The sequence below is a fragment of the Narcine bancroftii genome, chromosome 2 (genome assembly GCF_036971445.1).
Source record: "Narcine bancroftii isolate sNarBan1 chromosome 2, sNarBan1.hap1, whole genome shotgun sequence".
Taxonomy (NCBI): domain Eukaryota; kingdom Metazoa; phylum Chordata; class Chondrichthyes; order Torpediniformes; family Narcinidae; genus Narcine; species Narcine bancroftii.
In genome coordinates this window covers 186962512-186983925 of record NC_091470.1, presented here as the reverse complement: position 1 = coordinate 186983925, position 21414 = coordinate 186962512, and the positions used below count along the sequence as shown (strand labels likewise).

At 47.2% G+C, this 21414-nt stretch overlaps 1 protein-coding gene across 4 annotated transcripts in view; it reads left to right on the top strand.

Moving 5' to 3' along the window:
* LOC138754779 (cyclic AMP-dependent transcription factor ATF-6 beta-like) overlaps window positions 1-21414 on the top strand; it is a 98014-nt gene that overhangs the window by 61452 nt on the left and 15148 nt on the right. For all 4 annotated transcript variants that reach the window (XM_069919595.1, XM_069919593.1, XM_069919594.1 and 1 more), the window contains exons 7-13: window positions 1680-1897; window positions 3071-3256; window positions 5752-5843; window positions 7326-7472; window positions 9079-9189; window positions 11407-11506; window positions 14142-14209. In XM_069919595.1, coding sequence (XP_069775696.1) covers window positions 1680-1897; window positions 3071-3256; window positions 5752-5843; window positions 7326-7472; window positions 9079-9189; window positions 11407-11506; window positions 14142-14209 — 922 coding nt within the window. The remainder of the gene's footprint in view (window positions 1-1679; window positions 1898-3070; window positions 3257-5751; window positions 5844-7325; window positions 7473-9078; window positions 9190-11406; window positions 11507-14141; window positions 14210-21414) is intronic.

The following is a 21414-nucleotide window of genomic DNA, read 5'->3' as shown; positions in this document are numbered from 1 at the left end:
CTTCAATCCCCATGCCTACAGACTTCTGTGTTTTTACTCCTCACTGCCATGTACCTATTTAAAAGTCTTTCAAATGTCCTTATTGTATCAGCTTCCACCATCATCCCTGGCAACTCATTCCCGGCACCCTCTACTCTGTGGTTTTAGAGAAAATAAAAATCTTACCCCTGATATTTCCCCTAAACCTCCCTCCCCTCACCTTGTACAGTTGTCCTCTGGTGTTTGCTTCTGTCGCCCAGGAGAAAGGTGTCATGTGTCCACCCTATCTATGCCTCTTAATCTTGCAGACCTTGAAGTCTCCTCTTGTTATTCTTCACTCCAAAGAGAAAAGCTCTAGCTCTGCCAACCTTGCCTCATAAAGAACGTTCTCTAATCCATGAAATCTAGTGCCTGATAAAATTTCCTCTGCATCCTCTCCATAGCTTCCACATCCTTCCTGTAATGGGGTGACCAGAAATGAATGCCATATTCCCAGCATGGTCAAACCAGAGTTCTATAGTTGCTTTGCTTTCAATGCCTGCCACGTGGTTTTTGTTTTTTCTATTCAGTCACTGATACCCATTAACGTCCCACCCTCAATACCCTGGTTAATCTGCCTTAAACACACCCAGCCTCCACCACTGCCTGTGGCAACAAATTCCACAGATTGACCACCCTCTGGGCTGAAGAAATTCCTAAACATTTCTGTTCCAAGCGGACGCCCTTCAATCCTGAAGTTGTGCCCTCTTGTCCTAGACTCTCCCACCGTGGGAAACAACCTTTCTTCATCAACTGTGTCCATGCTTTCAATATTCAAAATGTTTTGATGAGATCCCATTCTCCTAAATCTCAGCGAGTACAGGCCAAGAGCTGTCAAATGCTCCTCGTATCATCCATGTGGTTTTCAAACTGTTTCTTTCCACTCGCAAGCCACCTTAAGTAATCCCCATACCATTGGTGCTCTGTGATTAGTAAGGGATTACTTAGGGTGGTATTTGAGTGGAAAGAAACAGTTTGAAAACTACTGTTTTAATCGTCCCTCATTGACTCGTTATGTGCAGGTTTTCAGAACTCCAAAGGAAATGGGCCAATGACCATTTTTCTCAAGCAAAGTATTTTGGTAACAATTGGGTCCAGAGCAGTGATTCTCAACTTTCCCTTCCCACTCACAGACCACTTTAAGCAATCCCTTACTAATCACTGATGGCACAGGGATTACTTAAAGTGGGATGTGAGTGGAAAGACAAAGGTTGAGAACCACTGCTCGAAGTCAACACATCCTTTCTTAAATGAGGAGCCCAAAACTGCTTGCAGTTCTGCAAGTGAGGTAACACCAGTGCCTTATAAAGCCTCAACATCACATCCCCACGTTTGCATTTTATTCCTCTTGAAATGAATGCCCTCCCTCGTACCTGTAACCTATTTTTCTTGCAGCCATGTACCTATCTAAGAGTCCTGACTGTCCCTATTGTACTAACCTCCACCACCACTCCAGACACTCCTCTGACATCTGCCTTGAACTTTCCTCCACAAGCCTAAAATTGATGGCCTCTGTAAAAGGAAGCATTAACATATTATTCCATGAAAAGTTGAACAGTTGGTTGCCCAGATAAAGGCTGGAAGCCAGAAATGTCTGTGCGAATGTGTTGGGACTGGGGTCTGGAGTCGATGCTTGCACTGAATGAACTCTTTCTTGCCAGTGTCAAGGCAGTCGGTGGTCTTGTCCCAGTCAGACCTGGTGAGGATTCCTGTGCAGGGACTAATCAAGGTACCGTCAGCGAACGGGACCATCAATGGATTCGTTGCCAACTGCAAGCAGCCGACAGGCGTCGGAAATGGGATTGCGGTCAACAAGTCTGCCACCAAGCCGATCATACCGGCGCCAGTGCACACCGAAAGCAACTCTTCTGAGATTGATGTGAGTCCAGATCTGGAACAAAGACCCCGAAACACTTGCAGGGTTTTAACAGCTACTTACCACTTTAGTTTGCGCGGCGGTCTTTCAGGAATAACTTTGAAGCAGTCCAAGCATTTCCGAAGCTGAATATTTTAAGGAAATGTACAAACACTTAACAATACCACACTCCCTTGAGATTGGTGTAACAGTCCCCTGGTGTCTCATTGAACTGTTTGAGGGTGACATTGATCTCTCTACTTGGAGTGGGGAGAAAGGGAATTAATTTTATGCTTTATTTAAAAGCTCCAAGTGGAAAATTGCTATGCGCAGATTGGCATCCAGGCTTCGAACATTTCCATTAGGTATAAAAGCTTTAAGGGGGCTCTGCTAAAGGAGTTTATAAAAATGGCAACACTGTTGGCATAGTGGTTCTTGCAATGCTGTTTTAGCGCCAGCAACGGGTTCGAATCCTGCGCTGTTTGCGGGGAGTTGATACATTCTCTGCATGGGTTTCCTTAGGTGTGATAGGGTGGCATGGGCTTGTGGGCCGGAAGGGCCTGTTGCCTTGCTGTACGCCTCCATTTAAAATTTAAATCGATGGTTTCTCAACATTTTTCCACTCACAGACCACTTTAAGCAATCCCTGTGCCATCGGTGCTCTGTGATTAGTAAGGGACTGCTTAACGTGGGATGTGAATGGGAAGGGAAGGTTGAGAACTGCTGCTCTAGACCCAATTGTTACTGAAATATTTCGCTTGAGAAAAGATGGTATTTGGCCCATTTCCTTTGAAGTTATGAAACTGTGCACATAACGAGTCAATTAGGGACAATTAAAACAGTGGTTTTCAACCTTTCCCACTCACAGACCACCTGAAGCAATCTCTTACTAATCACAGAGCCCCGATGGCCTAGGGATTACTTAAAGTGGGATGTGAGTGGAAAGAAAAGGTTTGGGGAAACCTTGGTCTAAGTCCTTCTGTGTTTCCTCTACACTACGTGCTCCTCCACCTCATCTACAAACTTGCCCACAAAACTATTCATTCCATTATCCCAATCATTAATGTGCAACATGAAAAGAAGTGGCCCCAACACCAGCCCCTGTGGAGCACCACCACCAATTGGCAGCCCACCCGAACGTGACCCCTGCATTCCATCTCTCTGCTTCCTGCCAATCAGCCAATGGTCTGCCCACAGATAAAGCAACTGAAGCGGCACCAGCGGATGATCAAGAACCGGGAGTCGGCCTGCCAGTCCCGCAGGAAGAAGAAGGAATACCTGCAGGGTCTGGAGAGTAAGCTGCGCGAGGCTCTCAGCGAGAACGAGAAGCTGAAACGGGAGAACTCTCTGCTGAAGAAGAAACTCGACAGCATCGTGTCTGAGGTGAGGTTTGAGGCGAGATCGGGGAACCCCTCTGCTCACCTCCCTATCAGAATTCTGTGATTAATAACTCTCAATGTCCAATGTGATAGCGAAATATCACTTGGGGTGGGGGCTGCTGCTTTTTGCAATTTCATTTCCAGAAATGAGGGGAATCGTAGGAAGGAGAAGCAAAACATGACGGTGTAAACCTATATAATCCTACTGAACAGTCTCAACCTTCCCTACCCCTCCATTTTTTTTTGCATCCATGTGCCTCATCGAAGGCTTTTAAATGTCCCTATTCTACTAGCCTCCATCACCACCCCCAGCAATGCATTCCAGGTGCTCTGTTTTTAAATTACCCCTGACATCTCACCAAAATTTTCCTCTCTTGCCTTTTTCAGGTGTCGTCTGGGTTGTCTCTTCTCGGGGTCTTGGACAGACTGAGACAGATGATCACTTCTCCAAAAAAATATTGAGAGCCCTATGAAAATAGACACTGTCTAACCACTCTGTGTCTGTCTCCCCTGCACCCGCCCCCCCACACTTGAATCACCTGAAACTGCGAAAAGTGTGTCTCTCTTTCTACCTTTACTGATTACAGCGAGGAAACAGGCCATGTCGGCCCTTCAAGTCCACGCCGGTTCACTTGAACAACTCCACTAGCTCCCCCCTCCTGCTCTCCACCCATAACCCTCCAACCCCCTCACATCCATGTACACATCCAACCTTCTCTTAAATGACAGAAGGGACCTTGCCGCAGCTATTTCCTCTGGAAGATCATTCCATTCTGCCACCAATTGCTGAGTGAAAAAGCAACCTCTAATATTTCTCCTAAAGTTTTGCCCCCTTACCCTTAACTCATGTCCTCTTGTTCCAACCTCCCCTACCCTCAGGGGTAAGAGCCTATTTAAGTCTAGTCTATCTATTCCCTTCATAATTTTAAATACCTCTGTCAAATCCCCTCTCAAGATCTGTTAATGAACCATTTTGTGAATTCAGGGAAAAAGATGTTTTACCTGGGGGGTGGGGGTGGAGGAGGAGGAGGAAGAGAATTTGGGCTTGATCTCCCAGGAAGAGGTTGGGATGAATATAATGGATGGATGTGGGCGAATGGAAAAGAGGAAAGTTGGGGGCGGAGGGGGAGGGAGAGGAAGGGGGTGTTGAGGGTAGTGAGGAGAATCACGTTTATTACACATCATGAAATTTGTTGTTCTGCGGCAGGGCAGCATTTTTGTGCAGAACCAGGTGTACAATTACAGGTCTGGTATCTCTAATCCGAAATGCATGGGTCCAGAAGTGTTTCCGATTTTGGAATAATGTGTTTCATCATGTGAATAATGCTTTGTACTTACCAAATAAAAAACTTGATCTCTGCTTACAAAAGATGATAAATGCAGCACCAAATACTAGAAATTCTGGCAAAAAAAAGCATGGTGGGGAGCGCAAGTAGGTCTGGCGGTGACGAGGTCGGTGACCAACTAGCACCCACTTTTGGCGTCATGTCGGCAGTCAAAAAAGTTCTCGACCTGTACTGCAAATTACACAAGATATATTTTTTTTAAATAACAAGTGCCAAAAAAGGCGGAAAGACAAGAATGCTTGGAGGTTCATTGTCAATTCAGAAATCTGATGGTGGAGGGGACAAATTTTTTTTATTTGGTAACGTTGACTGTCTTCAGGCTCCAGGCTACATTGGTATGGAGAGACCAAGGGCAGAATGTCCTGTCTCATGAAAAAATGCAGTGCTAGTAAAACATGGAAGAGATTAGCAGCCAGGTTGAGGAAACGGTTCGCGAACGTGCTCAAAGCCTTCCTGAGGAACTGCAAGCGCAACCAGAAAGTCTGCAGACACTGTAATTGTAGTTTTACACAAGTGCTGGAGAAACACAGCAGGTCGTGCAGCGTTCACAAGACGTTATGGGCTTTGGCCCTTGGTCAGGGCATGAGCGAGAAGCAGGCGGGCGCCTGAATAGAAAAAGGCTGGGTGAGGAGGAAAGAAAGGGGCAGGGGGAGGAGCACCGCTGAACAGGCAAAGGGTGATAATTGGACATGGTTAGGAGGAAAAGTCAGAATTGATTGAGGTGGGGGGGAGGGGGTTAGCTCTATGAATGCAGAATTGGAGAGTAGGAGACAGGGAACTGGAGGAAAGGATACATGGAGAGAGGGGAAGTGGGCCAACTTAAACCAGAGAAGTCGGTGTTAATGCCATCTGGTCGGAGGGCGCCCAGAAGGAATATGAGGTGTTGTGTCCTCCAATTTGCGGGTGGTCTCAGGTTGGCAGTGCATGTTGGCACAAGAATGGAGTGGGCCCTGCAATGCTCCCAAGCAGATGGGCATGAAAGGTGCCAGTGTGTTTGATGCTGGGCAAGGAGTAGACAGAGGCCTGGGTCAGAGCAGACCCACTGCATAGCAGGTCTTCTATTGTGGGGGGGGGGGAGAATCCTCTCTGGGATTGTTACTTCTATTACAGTTTTTGTTGACAACGGTCCCGTATGTCCATTTTTATCCTCCAGAATACCGAATTAAAGCTGGGATCGGGTAATCGGAAAGCAGCCTGTGTGATGGCCTTCCTGCTCTTCGTTGCGTTCACCTTTGGACCGGCCAGGTGAGAGGATGGCCACTAAGCTCTGGTCACCCAGGTGTTTTGCGCAGCCCCTCCAGTAGTGGCTACGGTTAAAATCAAGGCATTGATTGACACCTCAAGTTCAAGTTTAATATCCTCTGGATGTGCACATGCATCCAGGCAAAACAGTATTTCTCCAGACTATGGTGCACCCATCAACATAGCACTTAATAATCACGTCAAAACGGCCGAGAAGATCTCTGGGGTGACGAGATTCACTGGGAACATTGCTTAAATGGGGCTCAAGGAATTATTAAAGGCCCTGCGCACGGTATCTTTGATCAAGAGACAAGTGCAGGAGCATCAAAATTAGGACTGCCTGTCTTGGAAATAGTATCTTCCCATTGACGAATGGTATCGTGTATTCGAGTAAATAATTCCAAAAGGTTGACATATTTATTTTAAGTTATATCCTTATGTATGTATGTGATTATTATGTGATGTATATTGTGTGTGAACCATGATCCAGTGAAACCCTGTTTCATCCGGCTGTATATGCACAGTCAGATGATAAATTTGAACTTGAATGTCCCGGCTTCCATTGGCCTGGAGGCAATGGGCTGATTGTTTTCATTCTGTGGCATAAACTTTGTAGATGATGCCATTGGTCATAAAGAATTTTGAGTTCCCTTCCCACCGCCCCCCCCCCCCCACCAATAATTGTGAATAATGTGTACAGGAAGTGCTTTCTGACAAAAGGTAAGAGATTTACCTGCTGAACCAAGGCTAGCCATCTTGTCATAAAAGCACAACGCTTAAGAAATTCAGCAGGTTCTTAATGTAGCAAAGATTTAAACAAAATATTTCGGGCTTAAACCCTTTTTTTGTATATTTTATTAAAGATAAAATCTACATACATGCTAGAAAATACAGATATACAAAACTTTCCCTCCCTCCCCACCTCCCTCGTACCCTTCTCCCCCTACAAACCACTCCAAATAAAATATAGAGGAGTTTATTTATTCATTGCTGTGATGGGTGCCCTCTCTTTCCCTCCCCCAAAAAAAGGCTCTAATTACATTACTGAACCCACATATTTCATATACGGGTCCCATATTTTAATTAAAAAAGTATAATTATCATGTAAATTATGTTATCTTTTTCAATGGAATACACGATCGGAACTTAGCACGCCATCGTTGGATATTCAACTCAATTTCATTTTTCCAAATAATTGCTATGCACCTCATAGCCACTGCTAAGGCCAATTGAATAAATGCAAGTTGACATTTCTCCAATTTTAATCCCAAAATCAATGTTGTACTATATCCAAGTAAAAATAACCGGATCAAGTTCCAACTTAAACAGACCTTCCCAACTTCTGCACCAGAAAGGTTTCACCTTTTCACAAAGCCAGACTGAGTGTAAGATAAGAACCAGTCTCTTTACCACATCTAAACATAAATCTGAAGAACTAAATCAGGCTTGAACCTTTCATCATTACCTCTGTCTGCCCCATGCCAGTATAACAGAGAAGAAGACAGACCTCTTCCAGAAGCAGCAAGATGATGTGTATGTGCAGCGGCACCTCCTGGCTTTCAAAGAGGACCAGGGCACTGAGAGTGCAACGCAGCAAGCAGCAAAAGGTTTCAAGCAGCATGACAAATTCAGGTAATGCACTCAATCGGCCGAATACTCGTGAGGTTTCCAATCCCAAAGGTTCCTTTAATTAAGAAAGAAGCGAAGGAGAGTTCTTTCAGAGTCACCGAGGGTCTGTAGATTCACCTCCAGCGCTCCTGTAGCGCTGTTCTGACAGCCCAAGCTCCAGATCCAAACCCACACCCCCAACACGATCAGGAAGCCTTCAGTGCCCGAGGGCCCTCTTGTCCTCAGCATTCCTCTCGCATACAGGTTCCGACACCTGGTTCCCACGAGCCAGTCTCCAGCAGCCCCACAACCTGTATGGGTCCTTCGACCGCAAGTTGCCCCGCAGCCCCGATAGTCGCCCCAATGCCCGCGTGGGCCCTTCGGCTGCTGAACCCCTCAGTGGCTTGCTGCTGTGGGAATCGTCCTGCAGGGTCACATCCTATGCTTTTCTTTCTCATCGGAGAGGTGCTTTCCCTGTTTCTGGTGCCCTAATTCGGTCCAGTGCTCCCTTGGAGTCTGCAAACCCTTGTGGCTGCTGCCCAGCACAGGCACCGCCATCTCGTGCATGGATTATTCAGTAGTAAAATCGGGCCATTTTGAATGTGGCTGGGATGTTGCACTTAATGGCAAAATGGACACCATTATAAAATAGCAAAAGTTTAATGAATATAAATGCAAAAGTCAAAATTAAAAAGTGCAGGAAATACTCCGCTGGCTGAGCAGAAATAGCATTAACGTTTCAGGTTCACATTCCAGTGAAATATTAACATTGAAGGGAAATCAGAGTTGGTGGGTAAACATGGTTTGTTGGAGCGGTGAGTTGAGTTGAATCCTGCAGTGATTTGGAACTATAACCCTGATGTAACATGGAAATCTAGAGTGTTGGGTGCTTTCTGCGTGGTTTCCCAACTGCATAGCCCTCCATTTTTGTCAGCTCCAGGTGTCCATCTAATCATCTCTGATAAGATCTTGTTGTACCTGCCTCCACCACCATTAACTGGTGCAAGGTATGACTGTTACTAACAGCCTTTATTTTTTACTCACTATAAATGTCAATAAAGTCTACATGATCCAAAGCATTTGAATGCCAGACTCTACTGGTTAAAAGTTATTTTTTTAATCTCCAAAAATAGACTTTATTCACAATTGGGTCTAGAGCAGTGGTTCTCAACCTTTCTCCCCCCACTCGCATATCACTAAGTAATCCCTTATTAATTACAGTACCTATGGTAAGTGAGTGGAAAGAAAAAGTTTGAAAACCACTCTTAAAATTCAATGAATTCAGTGACATTTTATGCAGAGAGTGATTAAAAACACAGAATTCTGTTGACACCCTGGAGAGACAAACAATGCCCTTGAGGCAGAGTTACATAACTGACATTTTAGGCTTGAGCTCTTCATCAGAGTGTGAAAAAATGCCGGTGAGCATCAGAATAAAAGAGTTGAAGGGGGTAGGGAGGTAATGGTGGATGGTAACAGGACAAGTATATCCGGCCATGCTAGGCTGTGTTAAAATGTTGCTGGTCCATGAGGAGGTGGGCCTGGGTACCAAATCTGGACACTTGAGTGGGTGGAACTTCTGTCTTTCTCAACTCCGTTGACCACAATCTCCTCTTTCTTTGATTTCTAGCAATATCACCATGGCGTACTCCGAAGTGAAAGACCTAGTGCTTCATGACATCGACCGCATCCTCTTCCCTTCTTCGGATTGCCGCCAGTTCAACAAGACCGAGTCACTCCGGTAGGTTTTGTGGAGAAGGGGCATCACTCTGATCACTCTGGACCTCACCTCATCCAGGAGTCCCAAGAGAGAGAGGTTCTCAGTTTTATAGCTGGGATCACAGGACAGCGGGCAGAGACTGACGTGCTGCGTTGGAGTTGAGATCTAGAGCCTTAAGGCATGGGATATATGCTTTCAGATTTACCGTAAGAGAACATACTTGACACCACATACAACCTGGAGTGGAAAATAAGCCCTTATGAGGGAAGGTTAGCAGAGCTGGGAGTGTAGAAGGATGAGAGGACCCTTTGTTAGAGGTCTACAGGATTATGAAAGGCATAGATAGGGTGGACAGCCAGCACCTGTTTCCCAGGGCTGGATCAGCAAACACCAGAGGACATCTGTACAAAGTTAAGGGAGGGAGGTTTAGGGGAGACATCGGAGATCAGTGTTTTTTTTTTACCCAAAGAGTTATGGATGGTAGTGCAAAAAGCTGTACTCAATGTACACATGTAAACAAATAAAGAAATGTAAACAAACTGAAATGCAGAGAGAGGAAAAACAATAAAGTCCTTAAATGAGTCCCTGATTGAGTTTGTCATTGGGAGTCTGATGGTGAAGGGATAGCAGCTGTTCCTGAACCTGGTGGTGCAAGTCTTGTGGCCCCTAGACCTCTTTCCTGGTCTGTGAGTGGGAAGGGAAGGTTCTATTTTGCTTGAGAAAAATTGTCATTGGCCATTTCCTTTGGAGATACGAAACGGTGCACATAATGAGTCAATGAGGGATGATTAAAACAGTGGTTTTCAAACTTTTTCTTCTCACCCACAGACCACCTTAAACAATCCCTTAATAATCACGGAGCACCTATGGCATAGGGATTACTTAAAGTGGTACGCGAGTTGAAAGAAAAAGGTTGGGAACCACTGGCCTATAGCGTCATTGGCATCAGGACCGGGCAGTTGGACCCTGTGGCGCATCGCTGTCTCTGCTCCCTGCTCTCCCAGGGCCACACTGCCAATGTTTTTTTCCCCCAATGTGGAGGAAAGATTTTGACTAACAAGCAAGCCTCAACCCAGCAAATGTTGAAGGGAAATGAGTTGGAAAAGAAGTGCGTGGCATTTGGTCTGTGTGAAATGGCTCTGAGTGCGGTTACTCATCTGGCAGCCAAGTGACTGAAGGGTTGAATAAAGCCCTTTTCCAGTCCCAGCGAAAGGAATATTTCCCACAATTGACAAATGTAAATAATAATTTCTTGAAGTTTTATTTGTCACATTGAATATTTGGTGTTTCTAACAAGAACAAGGAAATGAGAGCTGGAAGGCTGCCTTGAATCCGATCAATACACGGTTGCCGTAGCTGTTAGCGCAACGCCTTTACAGCGCCAGCCATTGGGACTGGACCCGGGTTCGAATCCCTCACTGTCTGTAAGGAGTTTGTGCCTTCTCCCCGTGTCTGCGTGGGATTTCCCCAGGGGCTCTAGTTTCCTCCCACTGTTCAAAATGTACTAGGAGTTGTAGGTTAATTGGGCGGCACTGACTCGTAGGCCAAAAGGACCTGTTACCATACTGTATGTCTAAATTTAAATGTAATTTTAAAAAATTTTAAATAAATTAATGCAAAGAGGAAGTGTCCGTGGGTCATTGTCCATTCCGAAGTCTGAAGGTGGAGGGGAAGAAGCTGTTTCTGTACCGTTGGGTGTTGATCTTCAGGGCTGCTGTACCTGCATGTAATAGGAATGGGCCTGGTGATGGGGGGTCCTTGAGGATGGAGGCTGCTTTCTCGAAGCACCACAGCTTGTAAATGTCCTTGACGGAGTGAAGACAGATGCCCATGATGGCGTTGGCCCAGTTCACAACTCTCTGCAGTCTTTTCCTGTTCTGCTTATTGTCGCCTCCACACCAGAGAGCGATGCGACCAGTCAGAATGTTCTCCTTAACACACCTGTAGAAATTCGCAAGTCTTTGGTGCTGCACTGAATCTCCTCAAACTCCTCACGAAGTAGAGCTGCTGAAGGGACCCCCCCCCCCCCCCACTTTGTGAGGCCGCAGGACAGATCTTCAGAGATGTTGATACCCAGGAATCTCCACTACTGAGCCCTCGATGAGGACTGGTTCATGTTCTCTTTGTGTTTCCCCAATTTAGTCAGTGCTGGCTTGAACTCTTTGCGGTCGAGGCTTTTGATTGGAGCAGTTCTGGATGCTGGATCACATACTGATTTTTCTCCTGTCTCTTCTCCAGGTTGGCTGATGAGCTACGAGGCTGGGTGCACAGACACCAAATTGACAGGACGAAATCTAATGAGAAACCAAAGCGTCAAAAGAAATTTAAGCAGGGGACGGTAGGTAGCTGTTGTCCAGGCACGTGAGCACAAGCTGCAAGAGAACGACTAGCCCTGTCGTCGTGCAATGTAGTGATTGGGTCTCCTGAGAGAATGAGTGAATGATTTGATTCAGTCCATTCCCCATCCCATTCCCTTGCTGACATGTCTGCCTATGCCAGACAGACCTCCCACAAATTGGAGAAACAACACCCCATCTTCCGTCTGGACACCCTTGAACTGAATGGCATGAACATCGACTTCTCCGATTTCTGTTAAAACCTAATTTCCCCCAGCTCTCCCTCGGTCCCTCCCTCCCTCTGTGTCTCTTTCCCTTCCCCCATCTCTTTCCTTCATGTCTCCTTTCACAGACCCAAAATAAATTCTCACCTCCTCTTATCATATCCAATTAACTCCTTTTTGTTGGTCTGGACTCCTCCCCAGCTAAATTTTCCTCTTTGGAGTGAAGAAAGATGAAAGGTGACTTAATAGAGGTTTAAGTCTAGAAGTATGGATAGGATATGGATAGGGTGGACAGCCAGCAGCTTTTTTCCCAGGGCAGGATTAGCAAACACCAGAGGACATCTATACAAAGTGAAAGGAGAGAAGTTTAGAGCATCTCCCATCCAACCATTGTTGAATCCACTTCACTTCTTCAACATTAATACCTAATGCTTTGAACCTTCCCAGCTCACCTCTTGTGTGGAACCTTGCAAAAGCCTTACTAAAGTCCACATAGACAACATCCACAGCCTTCCCTTCCTCAACCTTCTTAGTAACCTCCTCAGAAAACTCTACAAGATTTGTTAAACATGATCTATCACGTACAAAACCATGTTGACTACTCCTAATCAATCCCTGTGTTTCCAAATAATTCTATATACCATCTCTAAGAACGCTCACCATTAATTTACCCACCACCGACTCACACGCCTATAATTACCAGGTTTACTTTTGGAGCCTTTTTTAAACAGTGGAACAACGTGAGCTCTCCTCCAATCCTCCGGCACCACCTCTGTGGCCAGTGACATTTTAAATATTTCTGTCAGAGCCCCCACTAACTTCCCTCAGGTTCCAAAGGAATATCTTGTCAGGACCCAGAGATTTATCCACCTTTACTTGCTCTAAAATAGCCAATACTACCTCCTCATTATTCTATATATTATCCATGTATAACCTTTATCCATGTGAACCTTTTTATGATGGTTGTCAAGAGGCAAACATTAACATCTGGGATTGACGAGAGCTTCCCTTTTGACCAGTGACCAGTGAAGAGGTCTGATGGGAGGTTGGATGAGGGAGATGTTGTGTATTTGGATTTTCAGAAGGCGTTTGACAAGGTGTTGCACATGAAGCTACTTAACAAGGCAAGAGCCCATGATATAAGAGGAAAGAAACCAGCGTAGGTAGAGCATTGGCTGATTGGCAGGAAGCAGAGAGTTGGAATGCAAGGATCATATTCTGGTTGACTGGTCGGAGTTGGGGCCACTTCTTTCGAAGCTGCATATTAATGATTTGGATTATGGAATGGATGGTTTTGTGGCCAAGTTTGCAGATGATACAGAGGTAGGTGGAGGAGCAGATAGTGCAGAGGAATCAGGGAGGCTGCACAAGGACTTGGACGGATTAGGAGAATGGGCAGAGAAGTGGCAAATTAAATACAACCTTGGAGAGCGTCCAGTCAGGCACTGAGGTGGGAAAAAAATAAATGAGCAGACTTTTTTTAAATGGGGAGAACATGGAAACTACCCAGAGGCAAAGGGACCTGGGAGACCTCGTGATGGACGTCCTGAAGGTAAAGTTCCAGGTTGAGTTGGTGGTGAAGGCTGGCGTTCATTTCAAGAGGAATAGAAACAAGAGCAGGGATGTGATGTTGAGGCTTCACAAGGCATCGATGAGACCTCACGTGGAGTATTGCAAGAAGTTTTGGGCTCCTCGTTTAAGAAAGGATGTGCTGATATTGGAGGGGGTCAAAAGGAAGTTCTCCAGGATGATTATGGGAATGTAAGGATTATCCTACAAAGAACGCTGGGCAGCTCTTGGCCTATTCGTTGGAATTTAGTAGAATAAGAGGGTGATCTCATTGAAATAATTTGAAAGTTGAAAGGCGTAGGCAGTCGATGTAGAAAGGTTGTTTCCCATGTTGGAAGAATCTAGGACAAGAGGGATTAAAGGGCACCCACTTGGAACAGAGATGCTGAGCAATTTTTTCTGGTGAATCTGTGGAATTCGTTGCCACGAGCAGTTGTGGACCCCAGGTCATTGGGTTTATTTAAGACCGAGATCGGTAGGTCCCTGATTAACCAGAGCAGGAGTTACGGGGAGAAGGCCGGGCAGCGGGGCAGAGTGAGAAAATGGATCAGCTCATAATTGAATGGCGGGGCTAGCTCGATGGGCTGAATGGCCTATTTCTGTCTTATGAATGTTAGTTTCTCTGAAAAATGATGCTTCCAAAGGGGACACACTCGGGAGCATCAGCCTGCATTTTGCACACAGATCTCTGGAGCGGGAAATGTACCCTCTATGTGCCCGCCCTGATCCTCCCACCTGACCACGATGGAGCCTCAACATTACATCCCTGCTCAGAACTGCCTGGGAAGAGAGCCGATTTTGATCAACCGTGTTATTTGTTCATTACCATTGTCTCTTTTTGCAGCGGTCACAGCAGAGGAAAATCAACCTGCCCCGCTTCATTCCCATTCAGCCTGCAGACACCGACACAAGGTGAGTTCCAGTGGCAAGCAATGGCCATCCTTAATTTTAATCCGTCAATGGGCCAGGAATAGTCATGCCAAAGCAACACCCTTGCCTCATTAAAGTCAACAAATGCTGTCATAAAGACCATAAGTCACAGGAGCAGAAATGGGCTATTCAGCCCATCAAGTTGCCCCACCATCATGAGCTAATCCATTTTCCCACTCAACCAGGCCTTCTCCCCATAATCTCTGATACCCTGGCTAATCAAGAACCTATCAGTTTCTGCCTTAAATACACCCACAGCTGCCTGTGGCAACATATTCCACAGATTTACCACCCTCTGGGTGAAGAAATTTCTCCGCATCTCTGATCTAAGCGGACGCCCTTCAATCTTGAAGTTGTGTCCTCTTGTCCCAGACTCTCCCACCATGGGGAAACAACCTTTCTACATCTACTCTGTCCACACCTTTCGACATTCGAAATGTTTCAATGAGATGGCCCCCTCCCCACCAATTCCCTTAAATTTAAATGAGTTCAGGCCAAGAGCTGTCAACGCTTCTCGTATGATAACCCTTTCATTCCCAGAAAGGAGAGGAAGAGGAGCAAAAGGTGATAATTGGTCATGGATAAGAGGACAGGAGAGGAAAGGCGAGAATTCATCACAGGAAGGGGGTAGAAAGGAGAGAGAGGGATGGGGAAAGGGAGAGACGGGAGTGTGGCCAACGAAGAAGTTGATGCCATCTGGTTGGGAGGGAGAGATTGAAAGGTTCCTGATTAACCAGGGTGTCAGAGATTATGGGGAGAAATCCAGGGATTGGGGCTGAGTGGGAAAATGTATCAGCTGATGATTGAATGACGGGGCAGACTCGATGGGCTGAATAGCCTGTATCTGCTCCTATGACTTAAGGTCCACAGAGACTGGGAATGAGCTGCTGTTCCTCCATTTTGTGGGTAGTCTTGGCCTGGTGGTTCGTGAGACGTTAGACAGACAAAGTGGGAATGGAGCAGGGAAATTGAAAAGAGTGGTCACCGACCGGGAGATTCCCCCTATTGCAACAGACAGAGCTGAGGTGCTCAATGAAGTGACCTCGCAGTTGGCATCCAGCCTCTCTGATGTAGAGGAGGCCATGGCGGCAGGGAGCGCTGGATCCAGTAGAGGAGGCCGTGGCGGGGAGCGCTGGATCCAGTAGATGACCCTTGTAGGTTCACAAGGGAGGAGATGTGGACGTAAGTACAGAGTACAGCAGCAGTGCTGTCGCCAACCTTTTAATCACTGTAGACCAAAATGAAGTTAAATTTAGACATGCAGCACAGTAGCAGGCCCCTCCAGCCCACGAGCCCGTGCCGCCCAAATTAACTTACAATCCCAGTATATTTTGAAGGGTGGGAGGAAATAGGAGCACCTGGAGAAAACCCATGCCACTGATCCGAACCTGGTCGGTCATAGCACTACGCCATCCGTTCTGTTTAGTATGGAATTAAGAGCTGGTCTTGATGATTGTGAGCAGACAACTGGCTGCTTCATTAAATGGGCTTCGGGTTTTGCTTGATCTGGGCTGCATCTCTTAAACACATCTCCAGATCACCCAGAGATTTGAACAGTTATGGTCAGAAAATACCTCATCAATGTCTGAATGACTGGCAGGATATCCGTGCAGGTTTTCTGTAATGCATTTAATTCCTACTGCTAATCTTGAACATTCAAGATTCTTTTATTGTCATGCCATAGAACAGAGCTATTAAGGCATACAGATTTGCAATTAGTGTCCTCCAGAGTCCCCTGACTGTATAAGAGAAAGAAAAGCAAAAGGGAGTCCCTTCAGAGTCGCTGAGCGTCCATGGATTTGCCTCCAGAAGCCTCTGCAAAGTCCTGTTCGATCCATCGGCCACCTAAGCTTCAGATCCAAACCTTCGACATGATCAGGAAACCTTCAGCACCCGAGACACTCCAGGAGCCCTCTCGAATCCTGGTTCCCAAGAGCCCGTCTCTAGCAGTCCGCAGCCTGCGCAGGGCCTTCGACTGTAAGTCGCCGGCAGACCTGTTCGGATACTTCAGCTGCTGAGCCCTTCGCTGGTCTGGTGTGGTGGTCACCATCCTTGGGTCGTCTCCGGTGCTTCTCCTTCTCAGTGGGGGGGGGGGGGGTTCTTCTCCCTGTTTTTGGTGCCCTCCATTGGTCCCTAGAGTCTGCAACCGCTCATGACCACTGCTGGGCCCAGCCCTCCACGGTTGCAGGATTTTAGTATAAAAACACCTTAATCTCCTCTAACAGACTGTCTAAAGTCCTAGAGGAGCCACTAACATTGGATGTGGGCGGTTGAACCCTTCAGAACAGCGTGGTGTCTCCACTCCCCCAGGTTCGCACAAGTGGGCGTTGCAGGAACGGTTTTTATATTACTTACCATATATTCCATTGTACAGGACAATCCTCAACTTGAAATTTCCACCTTAAAATCAGGTCGTCCTATGCAAAGAGTCTAAAATTCTTACCTTGAAAACGGCACATAGGTAACAGTTCAGATCAGAGGGCCGACTCCAATCCACAGGGCTGCACTGCTGGGACTAACCTCAGATAGGTAACAGTTCAGATCAGAGGGCCGACTCCAATCCACAGAGCAGCACTGCTGGGACTAACCTCAGGTATGTAACAGTTCAGATCAGAGGGCCGAATCCAATCCAGAGGGGCTGCACTGCTGGGAGTAACCTCAGATTGGTAACAGTTCAGATCAGAGGGCCGTCTCCAATCCACAGGGCAGCCCTGCTGGGACTAACCTTGGATTAGTTACAGGTCAGATGGTTCAACAAATTATTCACTAAATAAATATGTACAGGCTTCTTAATGAAGAGCTATAATCTGGTCCCTGCTATTATTGCATTAAATTAAAAATTTGTGCTTAAAAATCCATGTACAACTTGGGATCATAACGGGATAATTGTTTCTTTCTTTGGCTTGGCTTCGCGGACGAAGATTTATGGAGGGGGTAAAAAGTCCACGTCAGCTGCAGGCTCGTTTGTGGCTGACAAGTCCGATGCGGGACAGGCAGACACGATTGCAGCGGTTGCAGGGGAAAATTGGTTGGTTGGGGTTGGGTGTTGGGTTTTTCCTCCTTTGCCTTTTGTCAGTGAGGTGGGCTCTGCGATCTTCTTCAAAGGAGGTTGCTGCCCGCCAAACTGTGAGGCGCCAAGATGCATGGTTTGAGGCGTTATCAGCCCACTGGCGGTGGTCAATGTGGCAGGCACCAAGAGATTTCTTTAGGCAGTCCTTGTACCTTTTCTTTGGTGCACCTCTGTCACGGTGGCCAGTGGAGAGCTCGCCATATAACACGATCTTGGGAAGGCGATGATCCTCCATTCTGGAGACGTGACCCATCCAGCGCAGCTGGATCTTCAGCAGCGTGGACTCGATGCTGTCGACCTCTGCCATCTCGAGTACTTCGACGTTAGGGATGTAAGCGCTCCAATGGATGTTGAGGATGGAGCGGAGACAACGCTGGTGGAAGCGTTCTAGGAGCCGTAGGTGGTGCCGGTAGAGGACCCATGATTCGGAGCCGAACAGGAGTGTGGGTATGACAACGGCTCTGTATACGCCTATCTTTGTGAGGTTTTTCAGTTGGTTGTTTTTCCAGACTCTTTTGTGTAGTCTTCCAAAGGCGCTATTTGCCTTGGCGAGTCTGTTGTCTATCTCATTGTCGATCCTTGCATCTGATGAAATGGTGCAGCCGAGATAGGTAAACTGGTTGACCGTTTTGAGTTTTGTGTGCCCGATGGAGATGTGGGGGGGCTGGTAATCATGGTGGGGAGCTGGCTGATGGAGGACCTCAGTTTTCTTCAGGCTGACTTCCAGGCCAAACATTTTGGCAGTTTCCGCAAAGCAGGACGTCAAGCGCTGAAGAGCTGGCTCTGAATGGGCAACTAAAGCGGCATCGTCTGCAAAGAGTAGTTCACGGACAAGTTTCTCTTGTGTCTTGGTGTGAGCTTGCAGGCGCCTCAGATTGAAGAGACTGCCATCCGTGCGGTACCGGATGTAAACAGCGTCTTCATTGTTGGGGTCTTTCATGGCTTGGTTCAGCATCATGCTGAAGAAGATTGAAAAGAGGGTTGGTGCCAGAACACAGCCTTGCTTCACGCCATTGTTAATGGAGAAGGGTTCAGAGAGCTCATTGCTGTATCTGACCCGACCTTGTTGGTTTTCGTGCAGTTGGATAATCATGTTGAGGAACTTTGGGGGACATCCGATGCGCTCTAGTATTTGCCAAAGCCCTTTCCTGCTCACGGTGTCGAAGGCTTTGGTGAGGTCAACAAAGGTGATGTAGAGTCCTTTGTTTTGTTCTCTGCATTTTTCTTGGAGCTGTCTGAGGGCAAAGACCATGTCAGTAGTTCCTCTGTTTGCGCGAAAGCCGCACTGTGATTCTGGGAGAATATTCTCGGCGACACTAGGTATTATTCTATTTAGTAGAATCCTAGCGAAGATTTTGCCTGCAATGGAGAGCAACGTGATTCCCCTGTAGTTTGAGCAGTCTGATTTCTCGCCTTTGTTTTTGTACAGGGTGATGATGGTGGCATCATGAAGATCCTGAGGCAGTTTACCTTGGTCCCAACAAAGCTTGAAAAACTCATGCAGTTTAGCATGCAGAGTTTTGCCGCCAGCCTTCCAGACTTCTGGGGGGATTCCATCCATACCTGCTGCTTTGCCACTTTTCAGTTGTTCGATTGCCTAATATGTCTCATCCAGGGTGGGAACCTCATCCAGCTCTAGCCTTAGGGGTTGTTGAGGGAGCTGGAGCAGGGCGGAATCTTGGACTGAGCGGTTGGCACTGAAAAGAGATTGGAAGTGTTCTGACCATCGGTTGAGGATGGAGATCTTGTCGCTGAGGAGGACTTTGCCGTCTGAGCTGCGCAGCGGGCTTTGGACTTGGGGTGAGGGGCCGTACACAGCCTTTAGAGCCTCGTAGAAACCCCTGAAGTCGCCAATGTCCGCGCTGAGCTGGGTTCGTTTGGCGAGGCTAGTCCACCACTCATTTTGGATCTCCCGGAGTTTGCGCTGAAGATGGCTGCATGCGCGACGGAAGGCTTGTTTCTTCTCTGGACAGGACGGCTTTGTAAGGTGAGCCTGGTGGGCAGCTCGCTTCTTTGCCAGCAGCTCCTGGATTTCCTGGCTGTTTTCGTCAAACTAGTCCTTGTTTTTCCTGGAGGAGAAGCCCAGTACCTCTTCAGTGGATTGCAGTATGGTAGTCTTCAACTGATCCCAGAGGGTTTCAGGGGACGGGTCCGTGAGGCGGGTTGCATCGTCGAGCTTTGCTTTGAGGTTTGCCTGGAAGTTTCCTCTCGCTTCGTCTGACTGCAGGTTTCCAACATTGAACCTCTTTCTGGGGGCTTTATTGTTCCTGGGCTTTGGTTTGAAGTGAAGGTTGAGCTTGCAGCGAACCAGCCGGTGGTCAGTGTGGTATTCCGCGCTAGGCATGACCCTGGTGTGGAGCACATCTCGTTTGTCACTTTCTCGCACCAGGATGTAGTCCAGGAGGTGCCAGTGTTTGGATCGGGGATGCATCCAGGTGGTCTTAAGGCTGTCCCTCTGCTGAAAAAGGGTGTTTGTAATGACAAGCCGCTGTTCTGCGCAGAGCTCCAACAGGAGGCGCCCATTGTCGTTGCACTTGCCGACGCCATGCTTGCCCAGGATTCCTGGCCAGGTTTCTGAGTCTTTGCCGACACGAGCGTTGAAGTCGCCCAGGATGACAACCTTGTCGGCTGTAGGGGTGCGTTGGATGAGGTTGCGCAGGTCGGTGTAGAACTTGTCCTTTTCTGCTGGTTCCGCCTGGAGGGTTGGAGCATAGACACTGATGAGGGTGATGTGACGCTTGTTTTGAAGGGGGAGTCGCATGGACATGATTCGGTCCGAGAGGCCTGTCGGAAGGTTTTCGAGTTTGGAGGCAATGAAGCTCTTGACCATGAAGCCTACACCAGATAGGCGTCGTTCATCCGAAGGCTTGCCAGACCAGTAGAGTGTGTAGCCCGCGCCGCGTTCTTGGAGGCTGCCTACATCTGCCAGGCGGACTTCACTGAGAGCGGCTATGTCAATGTCAAGTCTGAGGAGTTCATGTGCAATGAGGGCAGACCGACGTTCAGGTCGGTGGCTGTCAGCCTTGTCTAGCATGGTTCTGATGTTCCAGCATGCTAGCTTGAGTTTGTGAGCATCTTTTGAGGGGGAGGACGTGGAGGGGGAGGACGTGGAGGGGGAGGACGTGGAGGGGGAGGACGTGGAGGGGGAGGACGTGGAGGGGGAGGACGTGGACCTGTCCTCGGGCCTGCGCAAAGGAGCTTTTAGGTGGAGTGCAGTGCGCACAGTACTGGCCCCACCCTTTACACCCATGGTTCAATTGTTTATTGACATTAAATAACACATTTTGAAAATGTTGAGTTGAATATTCTATATTTTTATATTTTAGAATTAAAATAAATAAGGTATGCAGTAAAATCCTGGTAGATGCCAGATATGAGGATTTTCCATTTACTTGAGACTGCGTGATTGGCGAACTGACAATTTTAAACTTCTGGGGTTTTTTTTTAGCTATTTGTCCACTATTTTTTTCGCCGGTTGCTTGAGGGTGTCTGTGGCTTAAATTCTGGTGAATGGGTTTTTACTTGATATTGAAAATGTAGGGCAGAGCACCATGTTCCAGCTTTCATCCTGTTACCTCCACCTTTGTGCTATCTTGCATCATCACCTCATTGTTTTCCTACATTCTGCTCGTTGCTGCAAGCGTTTGACCTGATCTGCTCACTCTTCACCCCTGACTATGGCCAGGCACCATTCAAAAACTGGCCTGGTTGTCAGCAGAATCACAGATGGCAGTGAGGAAGTGGACAGGAGTGAGATAGATCAGCTCGTTGAGTGATGTCACAACCCCACCCCTGTACTCAATGTTGGAAAAACTAAGGAATTGATTGTGAACTTCAGGAGGGGGAGATTAGATCACAAACCTGTCCTCATCGAGGGGTCAACAGTGGAAAGGGTTAAGAGCTTCAAATTCCTGGGAGTCGACAGCTCTGAAAATCAATCCTGGGGTCTGCCTGTCCGTGCAATCACAAAGAAGGCTTGCCTTCATTCAGAGCTGGAGGAGATTTGGTATGTGATCAGGGGGTTATAAATTTATACAGGTCTACCGGGGAGAGCATTCTGAATGGTTGCAACACTGGAGTTGCCAATGCACAGGCCCAAAAAGGCTATAGTGGCCAG